A 20,257-nucleotide genomic window follows, 5' to 3' on the forward strand; every position below is an offset into this window, starting at 1 on the left:
AAGGCTGTTAGCGGCCTCAGCAGCGACTGACTGAAACCTCATTACCCCGTCATATACAGTATACACAAACGTTCCAACCTTATCATTGCTGTCACAATCTGTCCCTCTGTTACAATGCATGTGCAAGAACGCCAAGGAGAGGATGGGTGAATTATTGAGTGCGCTGACTTATTCAGAGTGTGGAAACACACAGAGCCCAACACAGAGAGTCAGCGAAGTGTCAAAAATGCCAAGTGATAATGGTCTGCTGTACCTCTCATACAATGTTTGGCTTCCGACAACAAAAGCATCATCGATATGGAAAGCCTCTGCCTGGCTTTATGTTCTTAAAAGGACAAGAAAAAGTAATTTGAGACTTTGTTTTGAGTTTTTTCTCTTCTTAAATTGTCCCATTTAAATGCTTTTTTTAAATTAAAGACACAGATCAGTCTGTCTAGACTCTAAATGACTTCACTGTGGACCTTGATCTTAGTATTAAGTTCCACTTCCACCGGCAGCCTGCGAGTTAATGATTAGAAAACCATCTCCACCTTAATGCTCTGTAATGTCATTATTAAAGGTGGAATGTATCACCGCCTCCCCATGCCCGTCCATCTCTGTGTCTCTCCCAGATGCACACCCACACAAAGACAAACACAGGTACGGTGTATGTGTGCCGCTGTCACAGGTGGCGTGCCCCATACTGTAGTGAGATTAGCCAAAGATTAACCCTGTGGACCATTGACCCCACGAAGAGCTGAGCTGACAGACTGCGTGGCTGATTGACTGACTCATTTGTTTTTGTAATTAAACAGCAACACGCACAGTTTACCACACCTGAGTGCGAGTTCAAGAAGGAGCGCACTTCTGTGCATGTAGAGCATATATACCCTCATGAATCCATCTGTGCATGTGACAAAGAGATAACAGCGTTCCCTCTCGAAGCTGACGGCATCCTCACTCTCAGTGTCACTGCTAATTGGGCTGAGCCGGCGTTAAGTCTATAACGCCGCCTGTAGAAACAAACACAGGTTTTATGGGGTCACAGATTAAGATGCTAAGAGTTACTTAGCACTCGGCTACTGTCCTGAGGCTTGTTGTTCATGTTTGAGCTTTCGTTTTGAAAGGGAACAATAACGTCCGTACTCAGACTCGCTTATTTAAATGTAAATAAGTGCGTTCGAGCTGTCGGTGGTCAAAAATATGGCAGTGAAAGTTGATACAGATTTCTAAATATAATAAGAAAACAATAAGAAAAACATTGTTTAGTGGAAAGAGGTAAACTTGTTCTTCTGCAAAGTCCACTTTTCTAAATATCTTTTTTCAGCCACAGTCATTACTTCCAAGCATCGTTAAACTAAACGTGTTGGCAATAGAAGAGAGCTTTACTGTAAGCTGTATACATTATAATTAGTTGCTGACATGCTGATTGTCTTTTCTCCTACAATGATGTTTTTTGCCCTTTCAGTTCTTTATGAGTTTAGGGGAATGATTTGACCTCACAACGGAGCCGTTTTTGGAGTTTTTTTTATCTCTGAATTTGACGGAGTTGCATCCACAGCATTAATTTTTGAAAATCTTAGGACAAAAGTAAACCAGCGCTGAAAGTTGGGCTTGGAATTTGTAGCATTGGACATCCCTCAAAGGAAGCCATTGAACGCTTTGTAATGAAGAGTTAGCGTGACACTTAAAGAGTGTGCAGTCTTTTACTGTTTCATGTGCTTGTTCTGTCAAGTACCTCCAAGTCAGTCAAATGCAGATTCCAGAGGATCTGAGAGAGAGAGAAGTAGTATGCCCTAACTTGAGATAACTGGACAGGGATGAAAGTTGTTGCTTTGGGGTATAAGAACAGGAGATGTAGAAAACAGGAGCAAGAGTAGGGAAGAAAGATGGAGATAATGAATGGGTTTATGCCAGCTCCTCCCTCGTTTCCTCTTAATTTTCTTTCTCTACAGTTTGTTTGTGTCTTTAAAATCACTTTTTTGAAGCTAAGAATTGATTAATCCCTATCCCCTTCTTCTTCTGTCCTCTCTCCAGGAGCAGGATGGCACTAAGGGGAGCTCCCTGAGTCCTTACCCTCAGCACAATGCTACCTCACCAGGCAAAGAAGAGGGTGGAGGCGGGGGGCGCCTCTGCAGCGACGGGGGCTCGGCCGCGGGCACCCTGGGCACCCCCGAGAGACGCAAGGGCAGCCTGGCAGACGTGGTGGACACACTGAAACAACGCAAGATGGAGGAGCTGATCAAAAACGAGCCAGAAGGTCAGTGATGAAAGGAAACGCTTGCTACAGCCAGATGTGTGATCTGCAGGTCCCCACCATCTCCCTGGCTCTGCGCCCGACTTTTATTACACTCTGTTGTCGTTTCCCTCTTCTTCATCATCTTCTTTCTTTCTTTCTGTCTTATTTTCTTTCTCTCTCTCACTCTTTCCCTCTGTTCTGAACCCACACACATTCAGATGAGAGGCCAGCCTTTGTTTTTTTTCCAGCATACAGACAGACAGCATTGGCTGCTTGGGCCTATTGTCCACCGTGCCTTGCATATTTATCACAACCTGACAAATAAGATGCAAGTGTGGATGCACGTGCTTGTGTGTGTAGTGTGCACTGGAGTGAGAGTGAAAGGCCTCCAAACATACTTTAGTAGATTAACAAATCACCAAATGTTTCCCTGCTTTAATTTGAAGCAGTTACTTAAAAATTCTCTCAGCTCAGTGATCATCTTATCACCTTTCTTAGTAATTTTGTAACATGTTCTGTTGGATACAGATTCCAAACATTGTTTTTCTGCAGGGCCTCCATAGTTAAGCTCGATTAGCCCCCACATTTGACTCTCAAATGTATCCTCAGGCTAAACAGTTGGAGTCTAGAGAAGATAAAGTTAGCCCACTAATGTCCACTGCTCCCACAAATGGGGGCTTAAGTCACCATGAAATGCATTTAAGAGATAATGTGACAACAGGTGTCCATCCCCTTTAGGAAGATGTGCTAATATAAATAACAGGTTACTGTATTGGTGGAGATGCTTCACAGAGAAGTCAGTGTCAACTTTAAAGGATATACTGCACCCCTAAGAAATGCAGCTTAGAGCCTGCAACATGTTGGGGTCCTACCAAAACCTGTTGTGCAGGAAAGTCCTATCTAATTAACCCGAATAGATCCTGATTGAGACGAGCTGATTAAGAGTCAGTTTCCATCAAAAACAAAAACAGTTTGTCAGAGTTGGACATGATGTTGGTATGATGTCACCTGTTGGTCTGTGGACTGAATGTTTTGCATTGTGGCTTCCAGTATGCTTGTTGTTTTTGGAGCCGAAAGTGATATTTAGGCGAGAGTGAAGCGTTAAGTTATCAGCTAAGTGTAGTCAAGTTTGTGAGCAAGCTGCTTCCATAAGCAAAACGGACGCAAAGCCTTAAAAAAATCCAAACAGGTGGGTTTTAAAAGAAATGCACCCTTCATATAGGTGTTACAATTAGGGGGAACGATCCGTGGATGCAGTTTATGTAGTGTTTTATCATCTATTGGGGATGGACGAGCTTTTGGACCCAGCCTGAAGTGGTCGCTGGAGAACAGCTTTCAAGTCTGCAACGCGTTAATATTTGTACATCTCTGACCAAGCAGCCTCAAGCTCACATAACCGCATACCCATCCATCCATCCATCCATTCGCTTCCGCTTATCCTTTTCAGGGTCGCGGGGGGCGCTGGAGCCTATCCCAGCTGTCATAGGGCGAGAGGCGGGGTACACCCTGGACAGGTCGCCAGTCTGTCGCAGGGCTAACACATAAGGACAGACAACCATTCGCACTCACATTCACTCGCACATTCACACCTAGTGGCAATTTGGATTATCCAATTAACCTATCCCCACAAGTTGCATGTCTTTGGATGGTGGGAGGAAGCCGGAGTACCCGGTGAGAACCCACGCAAACACGGGGAGAACATGCGAACTCCACACAGAAAGACCCCGGCCTGATGGTGGAATTGAACTCAGGACCTTCTTGCTGTGCGGCAACAGTGCTAACCACCGTGCCACCGTGCTGCCGCATACCCAAAAGGTGAAAAAACAGCTCAGTGGTGCAGTGTGGATTTGCCTTTAAAGTGTAGGTGCATTATGTGTTTGTATTCTGCCAGTACATCAACAGGCTTTCATTTCAAGCTGCGATGCACTAACCTTATTTTCCAGGCTTTTCTGCCGAGTTTTCAAAAGGCCGAGACTGTTGGTCAGCTCTCGCTGTCTGGTTGTTTTTATTCCAGTCGATAGAGAGACCTGTTGTGGCACATTTTAAGGGAAAAAAAAAAGAAAGAGAGAAAAACTGAACTGTTTGTTGAGTAGAGCTGTAATTGAGGTGTGTTTTGGGTTGTTCGCTGCTTCAGTGGACCTCGTGAACTGGCTGCACAGGAAAAAAAACAACAATAATGGATCTTTATGAGTCAGCCAGCGGAGAGTGAGAGAAGGGGAAGGAAGAGACAGAAGGTGAAGGTAGGGAAAGTGAAGAAGAGAAAGACCAGTGTCTTCACAGACCCCATTAGCACAGTGCCACAGCGGAGCAGCATCCAAACCGACCTGGAGCATTAGCTTCTCTATGTTTAAATGAGACGCGCTAACAAAAGGCCCCAGCGCCTCAAGACCCAGCACGCACACACACAAACCCAGGCTAAAGAAAAAAGAAAAGAGAGCAAAGGAAGAAAAAGGAGGCTGAGAAAAGATGAAGAGAGGCAGAGGGAAATGGAGGAAGTGGGGGGGGGGGAGACGATGAGGGGCAGTATTGAACGTGAGATAGAAATCCCTTTTCTGTGTTCTGTGCCCGGCTAGCTATTGTTTGGCTGTGTGGCTCACAAAGGCCATTAGCAGCAAACAGCAGGTTGGGATGAAAATTTAATGAAGGCTTTAATCATTATGAAAGGCCTGGAATATTACTGCGCTCTCTCTCTCTCTCTTTCACACACACATACACAAAGCCTCCAGCTGGATCAATGAGACACACATACACATTCATAGTGTACGAACATTGACACCAGGAGGGATGTGAACAAGGGGCCAGGGACACAAAATGGGTCAGAAAACGATAAACATCTTGAAACAGAAAGAGGGGCTTGACTTATCGAAGGCAGGCCCTGAGCTCTTTAGACATCACACACACACACAGACACACAGACAGTCACGCTCGCTAAGAATGCCTTAAGTTTGAAAGATTTAGTTTTGTGTCTGTGGCTAGTGCTGCTCTACTTAGGCTAGATGAATGGAGATAGTAGATACTAGGTCAGTGTGAGTGCTGTTAAAGCCTTTGGGAGCACATATACTTGCGCATGTGCATTTGCATATGTATTTGTGGCAGAAAGTGTGTGTGTTTGCTGTGGGAAGGATTGCATTTGGTTGCATACATGTAAGGTGTGTGTGTTGGCCTCTAATAAATGACTAGCCATGCTGTCCCCCATGGCCTGGCCCAACCATGCTCCACCGCTCTCCTGCTCTCTACATTCATCTCCTGTCTTAATCCACGGCCACCTGCTACCCGCGAGATACTCACACACACACGCGCACACTCTCTCAAACACACTGCTCCAAAACATGTGCATAGACACACACACACAGACACACGGCGTTCTGTCTTTAATAAATTCTTCAGCAGTGACAAGGCGAAGATAAAAATGCCATGACAAAGCGTGCGTGCATGTGCGTTCCTGTGCGTTCAACTCGATGCGAGAGGCCGTCAGGCAAGCGGCTCATGCTGGAGCGTGTGCGTTGTGCCATTACATGGAATTATGAGTGCAGAGTGCAGAGCATGGCAGGAGGCTCGGGGTCAAGAGGAGACGCGGTGCAGAAACCCAAGAGAGATGGCTGCACGAGCACACGCATGCACACCTGGACAGCTACCTCGGAGTCATCATTTAACCTTTTGTGACCCATACGCCACAGAGCAACCCCCAGTGATAACCTATTAGCCCAGTCAGACAGACAGACATACAGACAGACAGAAGTTATAAGCTGCAAAAGGAAAAATGAGGGGAATTAAAAGGAGGAGTAACATCACTAAATGGGGCACAGATGTTCCTCTCGGCCCCTGGAGTGGTGCCTCCACTGCCCTGGACTTTCACCAGACACTCAGCCTCCTCTCCTCTCCTTTTCTCTCCTCTCTTCTCCTCTCCTCATCTCACTACGTGGCGGCATGGACTGTAAGTGGCTCGCACATTAAGTGCCAGCTGAGCTCCATCTCTGGACCCGTCTGTTGACCCTCTGCTACCCAGCTACAGCTACCAGTCACTGGGGCTTCATAGCCTTTGGGATTTTTTTTTTTTTTTTAATGTTTTTTTTTCTTTTTTAGCTTCAGCTGTTACAGGGATAAACAAAGCTTCCCAGCCTGAAGTCGCTCAGAAAATCTGCTGTATGTGTTTTTTGGTAGATACAACTTTCGACTTTGTATTTAGCTTACATTCTGTTGCAAAAACTGAGACCCAGTTACTCAGAAAAGTCAAAAATCTTGTTGCAAATAGTTTAATGTGGACAGTATTTACTTTTTACAGTCTATGAACAGTAAACGAATCAAAGAGCGCAGGTGAGGGAGACACCATTAATGCTTACATCCTGTCACACCATCTCAATGTTTCGCTAGGTGTAGTTTTCTAGAATGAAAATTGTCCCGACACGAATGTGATTACACTATAACAAGGCTCAAAGCTGTTCTTTGAGCAACCACCTCGTTATATTACCTATATCATTAAAATGTATTATTATTATTTCAAGAAAGAAACATTGTAGCTTACTTTTATAGGTACTTTTTTTTTTCCTTGGTGCTTTGGGCACCTCAGGGCAAGTCCTGTTTCATTCCATTACATTTAAGAGAAAGCAGATGTCTCCAAAACTGGGCAACTCACACCACAGCAGTTTACATGGATAAATAGCACCACAGGCCAGAGGAAAGCTATGTGAATTAAATTCTGGGGTGAGCTGTCCGTTCAACTTAACAACATTTAGGCATTTTAGCATTTGAAGATTTGAGAAAAACAAGAAACAGCCTTGAAATATCTTTTTAAAGGTATTTGCTTTTTATTCAGACCAAAGTCTGCAGGAAACTGGATTCTTAGTGTGACACTTCCTTTCCTTCATACAACTTGGGAAAGAGTTTTGTACTAGTTTGAAAGTAAACGTTAACATTTGCATAAAAGAAAAAATGTACCTGAGTCTACTGCCATCGATATGAATGAGAGTACAAGCAATAATACTGTCATGTATTTGATGTATGTGTCTCTCCTGTCAGAGTGTTTGTCGGGGTCAGTAAATGGCAACGCTGTCGTTTCAGCGAGCCAGCGTGCATGTTTGAGGTCAGAGCCTCGCCACTCTTCTTTATCACCTAATTTTGTACATACGTGCACAGAAACAAGAGACGCACTCGTCCCCACACACTTGTAACCTCGCACGCCGGTCTGCAGCCCTGCAACCTTAAGGTCAACCAAAACGGTATTTTACTGCTGAGCGTACTCGCCGCCCCGAGCTCCTCGAAGGCACAGGTTTCCATACTGAAAATGCCAACTCAGTGACAGATGTCATGCAGCACACAGTCACCGACACATGCTCGCACATGTACGCGCAGCACTTCATCTATTTTCGAGACATGGAGGGGTACCAGGGGCTTGCTTTTAGAGAGCACTGAGGCATTTTATAGGACAGCACTTAGGCGAGGCCATTGTGCCACACAGGCGCACAGTGGCCGGAGCTCCCTCACGCCTGCGTACACTCCAATGGGTGACAATGGGAAGGGCGGATACATTCTTCCTAAGAAGAAGGAGAGAGAGAATGAAAGGAAGGGGGAAAAAAGGAGGCAGAGAAGCGGAGGGATCGAGGCAGTTTCTTGTTCATCCGTCCATCAGTCGCGTCACCTCCCCTCTACCCCCTCCTCATCCTCACTTTGCCTAATCCTACTTCTTCTCTGCTATCTGGGGGGTTACGTCAAACACGCTCGCACACATGCACACACTACAAACATCAACAATGGCATGTACGGCCCTTGCAAGTCACCACACAGACCTCTTGATTTTTTTATTTATTTTTTTTTAAGCAGAGATCCCTGAGGGGAATTTGCAGACTGCAACACACATATATGGATCTAAACACACACAGCAGCAGGTTCACACCCCTAGCGTGGGAGCGGGTTGAACGTCTTTATGTGATTTCCACCCTTTGTTGGTAATTAGTTAGTTGTATAAATTAACATGAAGTGCAGCAGGACTCTCGCAGCCATTGTTTGCCGCGATTATTCTTGTCGCACTGGGAAAAGGAAAGCAAGTGAAACCAAACCGAGGGGGGGCGTTGAAAGAGATTTTTTTTTTTTCCTTTTTGCTTTTGTCAACTCGCTAAAAATGAAGGGATGAAGCAAGAAAAGGCGTGATTTTTCTCATTCGCCAATCAAAGCGCTCCAAATGTACGGACAGCATTTGCCGAAGAGAAGTTGACACCATGCTTGTGAGACTGCTGCTACCTTGAACCCTTTCCTAAGGAGATGTGGACTCGTGTTTTGTGTTTTATGCTTCACCACCTATTTGGTGACCTGGTGGAAAAAGAAAAAAGCCCTCAGTAGTAAAAAATTCAAACATTCTTTGCTTAGAAAGATCTCCACATTAAAAAAAAAAAGAAGAAGAAGAAAGAAACAACGACCTTTTGCTGAAATAAAACTCACTTTGAAGCAGGAAAAAGTGGACGCCTCATGTTGCTTATCCAAGAAAACCAAACCTTTTTATTTATCGTTCTCTCCACTTATCCGAGTCTCATTGTGCTAGTTAACTTTGCTGGGTTTGTTATAGAAAGGGGAAAAAATCATCATGGACATGGCTCACAATTCAAATCGAGTCAATTTGGCATTTCTTTTTCTTTTCCTTTTTTTCGTTCTTTCTTCTTTCTCCTTTTGTGGCATGAGAAACAGGCAACGTCATGGGGCGAACCTGAGGCCTATTGTGGGGCTGGCCATTGTTGGCTTGATGAAAGGCGCATTCAAGTCACTTTTCTCATTGAATTGTTTTGCGTCCGCTTTTCAGCGTTGCATTCTCTCTCCAGCGTTGCACGAGACAATCGCTGAGGATGAAACTCTTTTTCTGCCATTCTTCCGTGTCCAGATGAGCAATATTAAGTAGATGAATAGTGTGTGTGTGTTTGTGTTTTTGAGGGGAAAAGCAGTGCCCCAGCTTTTGTCCAATACATGAGCATAAAAGCGCTTACACAGAGGAGAGAGGGTCCTGTGGTTTTTCTTAAGGTGTGTGTGGGCGCCTGTGTGTATTATTGCCCCCCCGGCGTGGCATTAAGTTAAGGACAAAGGCTCGAGCTTCATGAATCAGCCGGGGCTTCCATAGCTTAGCTGCTGTGACCTAGTCACAGTTTGACTGTCCTAGAGTACAGTGTGTGTGTGTTTGTGGATATCTGATGATGAGTTGGGCAAGAGGTGTGCGTTTCTTCAAGGTGAGATTGTAATTGTGCATGTGTGCTACATGTTTGGGCTTCTGTGCGCGTGTATTTGTGTGAGTCTCCCATAAAGGCCTAACTCCCAAATATTAGACAGGCCCCAGTGTTTTGGCACTCACCCATTAATTTCCATTCAGCGTCATGTCCCATGACCAAATCAGCGGAATCCATGATTTATCTATTCAGCTTTCTCATAAACTCTCTTCATTTGCACACCCACTTGTTGTTTTTCTTCCTTTTTCTCTCATTTTCCTTTTGGTCTTTTCTCCCATTCCCATGGAGAGTCAGAGGAATGTTTTTATGCTGCAAAATGGCTGCAAGATTAATGAGTTTTGTGCAGAGTGCGCTGACTTTCATTTGTCCCTCAATTACTTTATCAAAAGGATATGAAATGCGGCAGAAAATCTCCAAACTTTTCACCGAGGCACTTAAGCAACAAGAACACTCTGAGAAACACTGTGGTGCAATTGCTGTTTGGAGTTCAACCAGTTTTTCAAAGGGGCCAAATAACTGTGCCCTCCAACATTTTTACTTTGTGAGAAAAATTGTCAAGTTAGCCAACAACTTCAACAATCTTCCATTAAGTAGTTTAGTGACATACCAGCAGTTACTTTGTGAGTAGGTGGATGTTGCATTTTGGAAAGAAATGCTCGAGTTTTTCTCTTTTTTTTTTTCATCTTGACTCTTTGCCACAACAAAATATAAAAAGGTATCACTTAGCTGCAAGGTTTCCACAAACTTCTCTTAATGTGTACATTTTGTAGTGCGTGCACAGGAAGGCACTGAGCTGACTTTAAATAGGTGGAAATTGCTCACAAGTTATGCTTTTGAGAACTTGAGTAACATATATGCTGTAGTGTATGAGCTGCCTGTTTTATATTTTGTATTTCTCGGTTAATTACAGGTCTGTCATTTACTTACTGGGCACAACAATGTGCTTAATGTGCTCTGGTGCTGATAAAAACCTCATAATTCATAATTCATTGACTATATCATTGTGCTACACTAGTAACCTTTTGCATGTTCAGTTAATCTGTCTTATAAAGTTCCACCAAAACATAATTTTACTTGTAGTGTAATTGATATACAGCCTGAAGACCAGAAAGCTTTAAAATCAAAACTATAAAGGCCAATGTATAATTTTCTGTAGGATATAAAACATGTATTTTAAACAGAAGCGAGTATCCTCCGTGATTAGCTTATTAGCAGACTTTCTGTACTTTTTATTCCATACATTAACCAAATCTCTTGCTGTACATTGTGGTAACGTATACAGTATGTGTGTAAGGGACTGCACTCCGGTTTCCCCTGTATAATCCATGTAGGCTTGTTGCAAAGTAGCACAATCTGCTCAGTGCAATTTTACATCTCAGCTCTAACACAGATGTGAAAGCGTCAGAGCTGTAGTCCGCTCTCGCCCATGTCAGCAGCGTCCAGAGCAGGATTTAAAGCCTGACATGGATGTAAAGGGGCTTTAACAACCTGATTGGAGGCGTGGGATTGATGTCACCACATAGCTCTAGTTATATTCTCTGCACACACATACTTTCAAGTCTGCATACACATGCATGATAAATGCACCAAGCTGTTTGACCTGACCAAGGAGTCACAGCTTCCCATGATGCATCAGGGATAGCGAATGGCCACACGCCAGCTATCCACGTAGTCACCACCCACGAGCCAGCCCCACCGTTTCTGCTCCGTCCTATATCACAGATATTAAGGTGGTGTTCTTCAGCACGCAGAGAGTAACAAATCTGTCTTGTAGTGTGTCAGGAAGCCAGTCCTAGTCTGGTCCAGCAGCCAGTCAGTGTGTCAGTCTTTGAAACCACAAGGTCTTTATTAATTAACCCCGGGCTGGCTGCTCAAAGGGGTAAGGTCCTGCAGATGAAGTGGCAGCGTCTGTGTTGTCAGCCGCATAGGTCACGACCTGCCCCTTCAGCATGACCCCGGCCTTATTTGAGCCAGATGTTAAGGAGCAAGGGTCTGCGCTGCATTCTTTTCTTTCCCTGCTGCTTGGCCAGCAGAGCGGTCACCATCAGCGACTCGAGTCAGAGCTCTGATTTTCTTCTGGGTAGATCGCTGCTGTTCTCCTCTGTCTGCCACCCCACACCCCACCTTTTTCCCTCTCTCTGTCTCCCTGTGGGATCCATCCTTTCACCTCTCCCCCTCCCTTCCCTCTGTTTTTCCCCCTCCTTCCTTGTTTGGCCCATTGCCCCTTTCCGCTTCGCTCAAGGGAAAGAGTGCCGTGTGTGTATTGCCTGGCAGTATGCCCGCTCTCATCATTTTCTCCCCATCCCCTCCTTTGCTTTTTATGCCATCCTTCCTTCGTATCTCTCTCTTCTCTCACTCATTCCGTGCTTTTTACCCCTCTCCTATCTATGCCTAAATTCTTCTTCTCCGCCACGCTCCCTTCATCTTTCTCCTTCCACCTCCCTTTGTCCCCATCACTCTTTCCACCTGCTTCTAATCACCAACCCTCCATCTCTTTCACTCCCTGCCTTCATTCATACTTCGCTCTGCGTCTTTCTCTCTTCCATCCTCCCTCTTCTCCCCCCCCCCTCATCCTTTCCTCGGCTGGGCTCAGGAGCAGTGAACAGGTGTTGTCTCCTTTTGATTTGGGTGCGTTCGGATTAATGCTGTCAGCTCAGCTGTTAAAACAACTGCCACCGCCAGATGCCAGTCAGTTTGGGGCTGGAGTTGTCACCTACACACAAACACACACACACACATATTCAAACATCCAAACATGCTCAGATGCAAGTGTGCTTGCACATGCACACGCGCACTCACACACACACACAAGCACTTGGCCTCTTGGCTCATTTGTAATACTGACAGAGCAAATCAGCTGTTGTATGCCAGTCTTCTCTATAACCCAGGTGTGTGTTTCTGTAGCCTTTCCAAAACATCACAGACAGTCGGTATAAAAGAGTATATGACAAGATACTGCAGTGATCATTAATACACTGCCAGAGTTGCTAAAGACTCACTTAGACAGTCATCTTTTAAGGGTTTTTTTGTCTTTAACCATAGCAATACTCACACCGGTTCCAGTTAAGAAGAATACTTAATGTTCTGAGTGGGGCTCGAGGAATTTTCTAAACTCAAAGAATGACTTTACCAGCGTTTTCTTAAGTTGTGTTCGGGGCTGTAAACCATGGGAGCGGGCATTTAGCAGACAGGAAATATGACTCTTGTGAGTCCCTTAATTTAATAGAAGAAATCTTGGCGCACTAAATGACGATGCTAAAAGTCTTCCTGTTGTGGACAGTTACTTTGAAGTGAAGAGACACCACTTAACCATTTCGGGATCTTAAATTAAGCAGTTTGTCATTCAAAAGTTAGTTTTAATTAGATATTTGTCTAAAAATAATAATAAAAGACAAGTAGTACTAACCAACCTCTGATGGATCAGCTGAATTTCCTTGTTGGTGGATAATAGCAAAAGAAATGACATTTAGTGATGTCATTAGTGATGTTTAGCGCTGGAGCGCCCCCCGCGACCCTGAAAAAAAAGGATAAGCGGAAGCGAATGGATGGATGGATGGAGCTGCCAATTTCTTTTGCCAAATCAGTTTTGCCCTCTCTGTAAATTTTCTGATTTTGTGAAACACGGTCAGTTTTCTCATTTTAAGTTTTTTTTAAAGGTTTCCTGCACAAAAGAGAGAATAGATAACTATAGAAACACAGCAAAAATACTGGCGTCAACCCAAATGTTCACAATCGGTACATTCAAGTAAAAGACATTTGATGAAGAACCATTTTCTGCCTGTCAGTTGCTTAAATTTAGAATGTGGTTCCTTGTTGTTAAAGTTTGTTAGTAAAATGATGATTTAAAATTATGATCAACTGTGAATATCAGCGATTAGTAACAGTGCTATTTATGGCTCCATCAGATGTGGGTAGAGACTGCAGACTCACTGGAGGTACACGTGTGTGTCTGTGTGTGTCATATGGTGGGTTGCTGGCCCTGTAGTGGTGATACTGGTGGTGATATATTCATATTTTATCTTTTTATCAGTTCAGTCTCATGATGGTGGCTTAAGAAGAGCCACACAGAGAGACGTTTTTAAGGTGGTGCTGGTTTATCTGGCACTCTTTCTCCCAAACTCAGATATTCTAATATTGAGCCCTATTTGTAGTGTACCCCCCCCCTCCCAATCCCACGATAAGATTGTCAGTTTACGCTTGTTGCTGTTTTGTAACCCACCAACTGAACCATATTTTACCCCATTTTACTGCCGATCACGGCCTCGTCCATTTTGTTGGTGTGTTGAATTACACTAACAAAGTTATTTCCAAGGTTATTATACCCCACTGTAGTCTCCAGTTTCCAGCAAGCCAAACGTTGTTAGGACAATTAGTCCAATCAAGGAGTCATGGGTGTCTTGTGGGAGAAGGAGGAAAAGAGGGTCAACACAGACAGGAATGTTCAGGGAGAAAATAAGTACCACACAACATGTTGTGTTTATAAGGGTTTACAATAAATGTGATGTGATATTTATCAATAGAGTTCATGCACCCGACTTGACTCAGTTATCTTGTTCTGAAAAAGATATGAATGATAAGATTAAGCGCGGGTTGATTTAATAAAAAAAAAAAGAACCACAATATGTTTTGATAAACATTGGTTTCTAGTTTATTTCCAAAGAAAAGCTGAAGCAGTGTCGTAGCAGATATTCCAATCAGATTTTGGCTTTGAGTAAATTGAATTTGAATTTTTTGACAGCTGTTTTAACCCACTTCAAACTTCAGCTGGTAGTGGGTAGACCTGTTACACTGTTATCTTCTATAGTATATTACTTGTATAGAGGTGAATGTTCATATTAAACAAGACCAAAGTTTCAAATAATAAGGTCAACATTTTGTACAAGTAATACCCGTGAGGCATAAGCTCGGGCTCCAGACTTCTCTAAACGCTTGGTTTCAGGCAGGTTTTTCTTCTGCTGGCTCTGTATGATTTAAGTGTGAGAGTGAATATGTCTGAAAGGGTCGTCAAGCACAGCTCACAACTTTAGAAAGGAGCCGTTTAAAGCAGCGGCAGAAGTTCACTTTTCAGTTCCCAAACACTTTGTCTTCCAGCTCCCAAAATGTTGACTTGGAAACTTGTATTTGGTGCTTTTTGTTAAAAATTGTAAGTCTAAAGACTGAGGGGAAGTACAGTAACCCTGATGACATCACTGTCACCTCCACAGGGTCGTTGTTTTACTTCACTGTTGTTACGTCATCCCTCGTTATAGTTTAATTATATCAAGTTGCTCAAATGTCAGCAGAGGCATTGGTTCAAATCCAGGCTAGCCAGACCTTTACTCCGGGTCTTTCTCCTGCTCTTTCCCCCTTTCTTTCTGTCTATCTCTGTCATTTGCTTCGTAAAATAAAGGCAAAGACACCCACAACTCTGTCATTTAATGCGCGAGTTTTACTCTTCCTATTTGCTAGCCACAGATGGCTAAGTGATCTAAACGTGACCTAACCATCAGTTGTTATCAACGAGGCATCTCATCAACCAAACTTATTTCTTCGCCTAACTGCGGCGTAATCTTGCCAGGAAAACTTGAGAATAGGAAAAGATTTACAAGGAGCGACGTTGACATGCCCGAGTAATTGGTGCACGGTGACCCATAAGGCTCCAACAGGTCAGACACACACACACGCAAACACACACACACACACGCAAACACACACATGCTAGTCAGCAGAACATTCCACTGCTGTTTGGACTGTTGTTGCCATTGGTCTAATGGTTCTCACATGTCTGTCGCCCTATCTTTGAGCTGCACACAGGACAATGTGGGCTATTCTTAAGACTTTACAACATGCTCTGTCTCAAGCCGTTCAGCGCACAGATGGAACAAACATTCACACATAGAGAAGAAAGACAAAAAAGAGACAGAGATGGATATCAAGACTCAAACAGACACATAAACAGAGGGAGAAGTGTGTGCGCATGTGTGCGCGTCTGTTTGCTCTTGTCAGCGGCGTCCGCGTTAACTGGAATAGGCGGATCCCGCCTCCGCTGTCCAGCAAAGCAAAGCCACTCTAAAGCCAAGCCAACTGTCAATCAAACAGCCAACACAGGGCAAAACTATGATAACATCAGAAATAACGGTCTTCACCCATCAGTCTCACACGCGCACACACACATAAGAGGTTAAAGTCACAGCTCAGCACTGTTTGAATAGGCTTCCAACATGCAAAACAGCATTAGTGTGTCAGCAGTGTCTTGCTGTTCTGTCTGTCTCTCTGTCATTGCTTTGACAGGCAGACGAAAAATGTCATGACTCGCAAGAGAAAACGCTGCTGCTGTGTGTCTGCGTGTGTGTTTATGCGTGCACGCGCACGGAAGCGCGCACTCTCAGTCTGTCTCTTGTGTAGTTAATGCGTGGGTCCATTCCCCTTCTATACTCGGCAGGCCCAATACACAATGTCTTCTTTTGTTGTCACGTTAAAGTGATGCAATAAAGCTGTGCAATGACAAGGACGGCCCGGGGGCTGCTGCAGTGACAGAGACGTCGAGTGTGTTGCGTGCATGTGTGTGTGTGTGTGTGTGTGTGTGTGTGCGTGCGTGCGTGCGTGCGTGCGTGCGTGCATGGAGTGGAGACAAGAGCACTGAAGAGGGGTTATTGCCACGAGACAGATTGCAAGTGTCATTTTCCATTACAGCAGCCTGAGCCACTGTGTGTGACACACACACATGCACACACACGCACACAAGGTGCACATGCCTTGGCCCACTTTAACAGGATGCTTTTGACAGGGAGAGATGTGCATGCGTTAAGAGCACTGGCCCCTAGTATTTAACTCCATCCTTATAGAAACACATTTAATGATTTTTTTTCCCTTTTACTTTAGATGGCTTATCTGATTGGTTGAGCCACAGCTCATTGGTATGAATCTGATTTTTCCATGAAAGTAAAGACTTCAGGTAAATTGCATTTGAATTTGCAAGTAACTAATAGATGCTGAAAACCTAATTTTAGCGATTTACATAGTTTAGTTGAAAGATTACATCACAAGCCATATTTAAACCCTTGTTAAACAGGCTGAAAACATATTGGATCATTTAAAAAATCTAAAGGTAAAACAGAGATTTTCTTAGTTGTATTTCTTTATTTCTTTCTTTATTTTTAAAGTTCACAGTCACAAGATGCAGGGTTTTTTATGTGGCAACAGAGCAGCTTTTCAGAGGCTCCTCAGTGAATACATTGAGTTTTAAATACAGCATGACCCATTGTTGCATGTGAACTTCTATTATCTATTCAAAAGTCTCTCATGAGGCTCTGTTTGTTAACCAGGCAATTAGCAGGCAGTATTTGGTGGTTATCAGTACTTCAGTTGACACTTGGTCTCTTCAGCCTGTAAAGTATGAGGCAGTAAAATGAAAATGGGATCTGTGTTCAGTCCCATAGCTTGTCCCTAATAAGGTGTGGTGGCAGCGGCTATCAGGGGCTGAGCTGAATTAGTCCGCAGTGGATTCAAATGTCTAGATCCTATCAAACACCATTTAATGATAATGGAGGTCACAGAGGCAATTGGGAAAATGCTGTGTGTATGTCTGTGTGTGTGAAAGGAACGTTTCTCTGTCTCCCGCAAAAACACAGCATTAAGATAGCATCGCTAATTTCACCGGCTCGGCACAAAAACAACACGCAGAGGAGAGAAGAAAGGAGGGAAAAAAAATAATGCAACAACACACAAGCGAAATGAAACAACAAGGAAAAGTTTCTGTGCGACTTTCTCGAATGTCGCTCCAGATTTTGCCCTTCATCGTTCTTTCACAATGTCGCGCCCTCTCCGCTGCTATTTCTGACTGCCAGTGTGTGGATCTGGCTCGCTGAGATTTCATGCCAGTGTAAAAATTGGCTGAGGGTTTGGTTCAAATCAAATTGGACATAAGCACCCACAACACCATCTGTTAGGGAAAGGCAGTGGAGTGAAGGGCAGAACTCTGCATTCAGATAAATGGATTTTCAATTTATTAAATTGTTGACTGACACCCTTGTAAATGTTCGCTTTATGTGGCGCGGCCTATTCTTAGAACTTAATGGAAACATGTTGCCATACATCCATGCAATTCCTAATATTAGAATGCAAAAAAAAAAGTCCTGCTGCATCTGTTGTTTTGAGTTCGATCTTTTCTTTTTGCAGCACGAGAGAAAAAAAAATAAAAACGTGTCCTTTTTCTACAACTTAAGACTAAAATAAAGCGCCCCGCTCGGTTAGACTTCAGGTGTTTTGGCAAGTGATAACGTGTGTGATGGTTTGTATTAACAGGTGTGTCGCACCGAAACACAGCTGAGATTGTCACAGCACTTCAGGGGAGGGCCATATGTCCCCCCACCTTCCCCGTCGCTTCACCCAAAAACCTAACTTACATTAAAAGGTGAAAAACAACCTCGCAACTCTCTGAAGTTGATTTTGTTCAGCGTGAGTGCATGCCAGATACTTTGAGTCTGCGTGTGCTGGTGTCCTCCCTAGTCTAGTGGTCTGGGTGTTTATTAATAACTAAAGTTGGAGCAGCTTCTGAATGAAGAGTCACTGCGGACACTGAGGCCGACCAGGGACTGAATCTACACACACGCACACACATCCTCTGTCTGTTTCTTGCTGCGATCCTCTGCTTCAGTGGGAGAAACGGAGCACTGGGGGGGCGGGGGGGGTAGAAAGTAAGGAGGGAGGAGGATGAGGAGGAGGAGAGGGATTTTAGTGTTTACACAGAGGCCCGGCCACCGCGGCAACTGTTGCCAAGCGCCGTTCTCCCCAACAACAAGCCAGTAATTGGTACTTTTAGCAGCTAACCTTGCGGAGGTGGTGGTGCGAGGTGGGCTTGGACAAAAAGCTTTTTGATACATCTCCTCTCTGAAACATAGTGCCCCTGTTTCTGTTTCTTTTTCCTTTTTTCCCTTTTTTTTTTTATAAACAAGAGACTGCCCATAATCTTGGCACCATCCTCATTGCTTTGGAACGATTGGACTGTCTTTAGAAGGAATCGATGAAAATGTGTCCAGACACATGGCCCAGCTCAACCAGACATGAATTGATCATCAAAATATCAACATCATCATTTCGTAATGGAGCGTGTTGGCGCCGTCAGCGTGAGGGAGGAGTCGGGGGTAGACAGACTGTGCAAAGCAAGAGCTGCGGTATCGAGAGGGTGTAAATAAGTGAGTTGTATTCCAAATTCAAAAGTTTCTTTGAACACCTCCATAATGTAAAAGACTGTTAAAGTTGAAGCGTTTTACTGCTGCGAGACTGGGTTAGCTACAATTTTGTAAATAGTAACAACCAACCTTTTTGCTTTTTTGGAGTAAGTATAGATATACCGGAATAAATCTGTTTTAGGTGAAGCATTAAGTCAGGTAATTACAGCTTGAAGCTATCTGGAATCAAACGTCGTTCTTAATTACGAATCCATGTGTAGGTGTGTTTGACTCCATCCTCAAACTGGTGCTTATAAGTCTTTTTCGTACAGTACACCACCCCCCAGATACAAGGTGAAAGTTTGATTAGTGCTTTTATGTAGCTCGGAATAATCAGATTTGTTTTATAGCTGACTCGAATGTCTAGATGCATTAAGAAATTTCATCAGTTGTTGTATCGTGAGACAATTCTGATTAAAGGCTATAAATCCAAAATGACGAGCAGGTCAAATCAGTTATGTTTCTGTGATTTTGACTTTGATTCATTTAGGGTAACCTTGTTAAGGTGTTTGCATGACTGTTGCACAGAGTTACCTTAATCTAGTTATAGTCTAATCTTTAGATCACATGTAGACATGCGTATTCTGTCTCTGTGATGACCACCAGCTAATGTGCGTGTGTGCTTTTTTGCTTTCTTAACTGCAGAAGTCACCACACGTTTTAGTGCCCCACTCGCTGCCTCTCTGTTGCTTCTTCCTGCCATCTCAATACTTCTGTGTTCAGGGTGGCAGTCTTAGACAAACTGCACCAGTGCTTGTATAATTGCTTATTCAAAGCTGACCCCTGCTCAGTTGGGGAGGAGGAGAATGAAGGAGGAAGGGGTTAGAGGGGGGAGGAGTAGATGGAGTCTCCTCATGGCTGCCAAGGCCCAAGTCAATGTGGAGCCTGTTTTGCGGGATATAAGCGCCGGCCACGGGTCCCAAGCCAGGGCCCTTTCCTGTGGGCCCTCCTCCTCCTCCTTGTCTTCGTTCTCCTCCTTCATCCTCCACCCTCCTCTGAGCCCGGCTGGGCCTGGCGCTGGCACAGAGGCCCCTTTGTTGTGCACCCGAGGACCCGGGCTCTCTGTCTCTCATACTCTCTCTTTCCTCCCCTCTCTGCCTCTCTCTCTTTTTCTTTCTTTCTCTTTCCACACACACCACTCCGCCTCCTCCTCCTCCTCACCACCACCCCCCTTTCTTTTCCTTTAAAGGTCTCCAGTCTTCACAAATATGAGATAATAGGAAAAATAGAGCTGGCTGCTTCTGGTGACTCAGGGCAAAACGTCTGAGTGAAAAATAGAAAGTGAGAGAGGGAGAGAGAGAGAGATGGCATTGTTCGTAAGGTTGGTCCGAGCAAGCTGGACTGAGGTTGAGTCTCCTCCCCTCGCTCTCTCTCTCTCTCCTCTCTCCAGCAGCTCCCGAACCAAAAGCTTACTGTGGATCCAAAAGCCGGACGGGGGTTTGCTGCAACACACACACACGCACAGACACACACACACTGTTTCTCTCTCCGTCTCTCGGCAGGTGGACGGGGTTGTTTTGGCTCGGCTGCAGGGCAGCAGCTTGACTCCGTTTGAGCCAATGAGCCAAAATAATAGCCGACGATTCCAGAGTTATTGTCAGCGCTTTCCCCCCACTAGCTTTTCCCAG

At 44.3% G+C, this 20,257-nt stretch overlaps 1 protein-coding gene across 7 annotated transcripts in view; it reads left to right on the forward strand.

Annotated features, from left to right (window-relative positions):
- Positions 1-20,257, forward strand: part of sox5 (SRY-box transcription factor 5) — a 116,772-nt gene that overhangs the window by 46,037 nt on the left and 50,478 nt on the right. For all 7 annotated transcript variants that reach the window (XM_080886207.1, XM_080886208.1, XM_080886206.1 and 4 more), the window contains exon 3: positions 2,017-2,239. In XM_080886207.1, coding sequence (XP_080742333.1) covers positions 2,017-2,239 — 223 coding nt within the window. The remainder of the gene's footprint in view (positions 1-2,016; positions 2,240-20,257) is intronic.

The sequence above is a fragment of the Rhamphochromis sp. 'chilingali' genome, assembly GCF_963969265.1.
Source record: "Rhamphochromis sp. 'chilingali' genome assembly, chromosome: 7".
NCBI lineage: Eukaryota > Metazoa > Chordata > Actinopteri > Cichliformes > Cichlidae > Rhamphochromis > Rhamphochromis sp. 'chilingali'.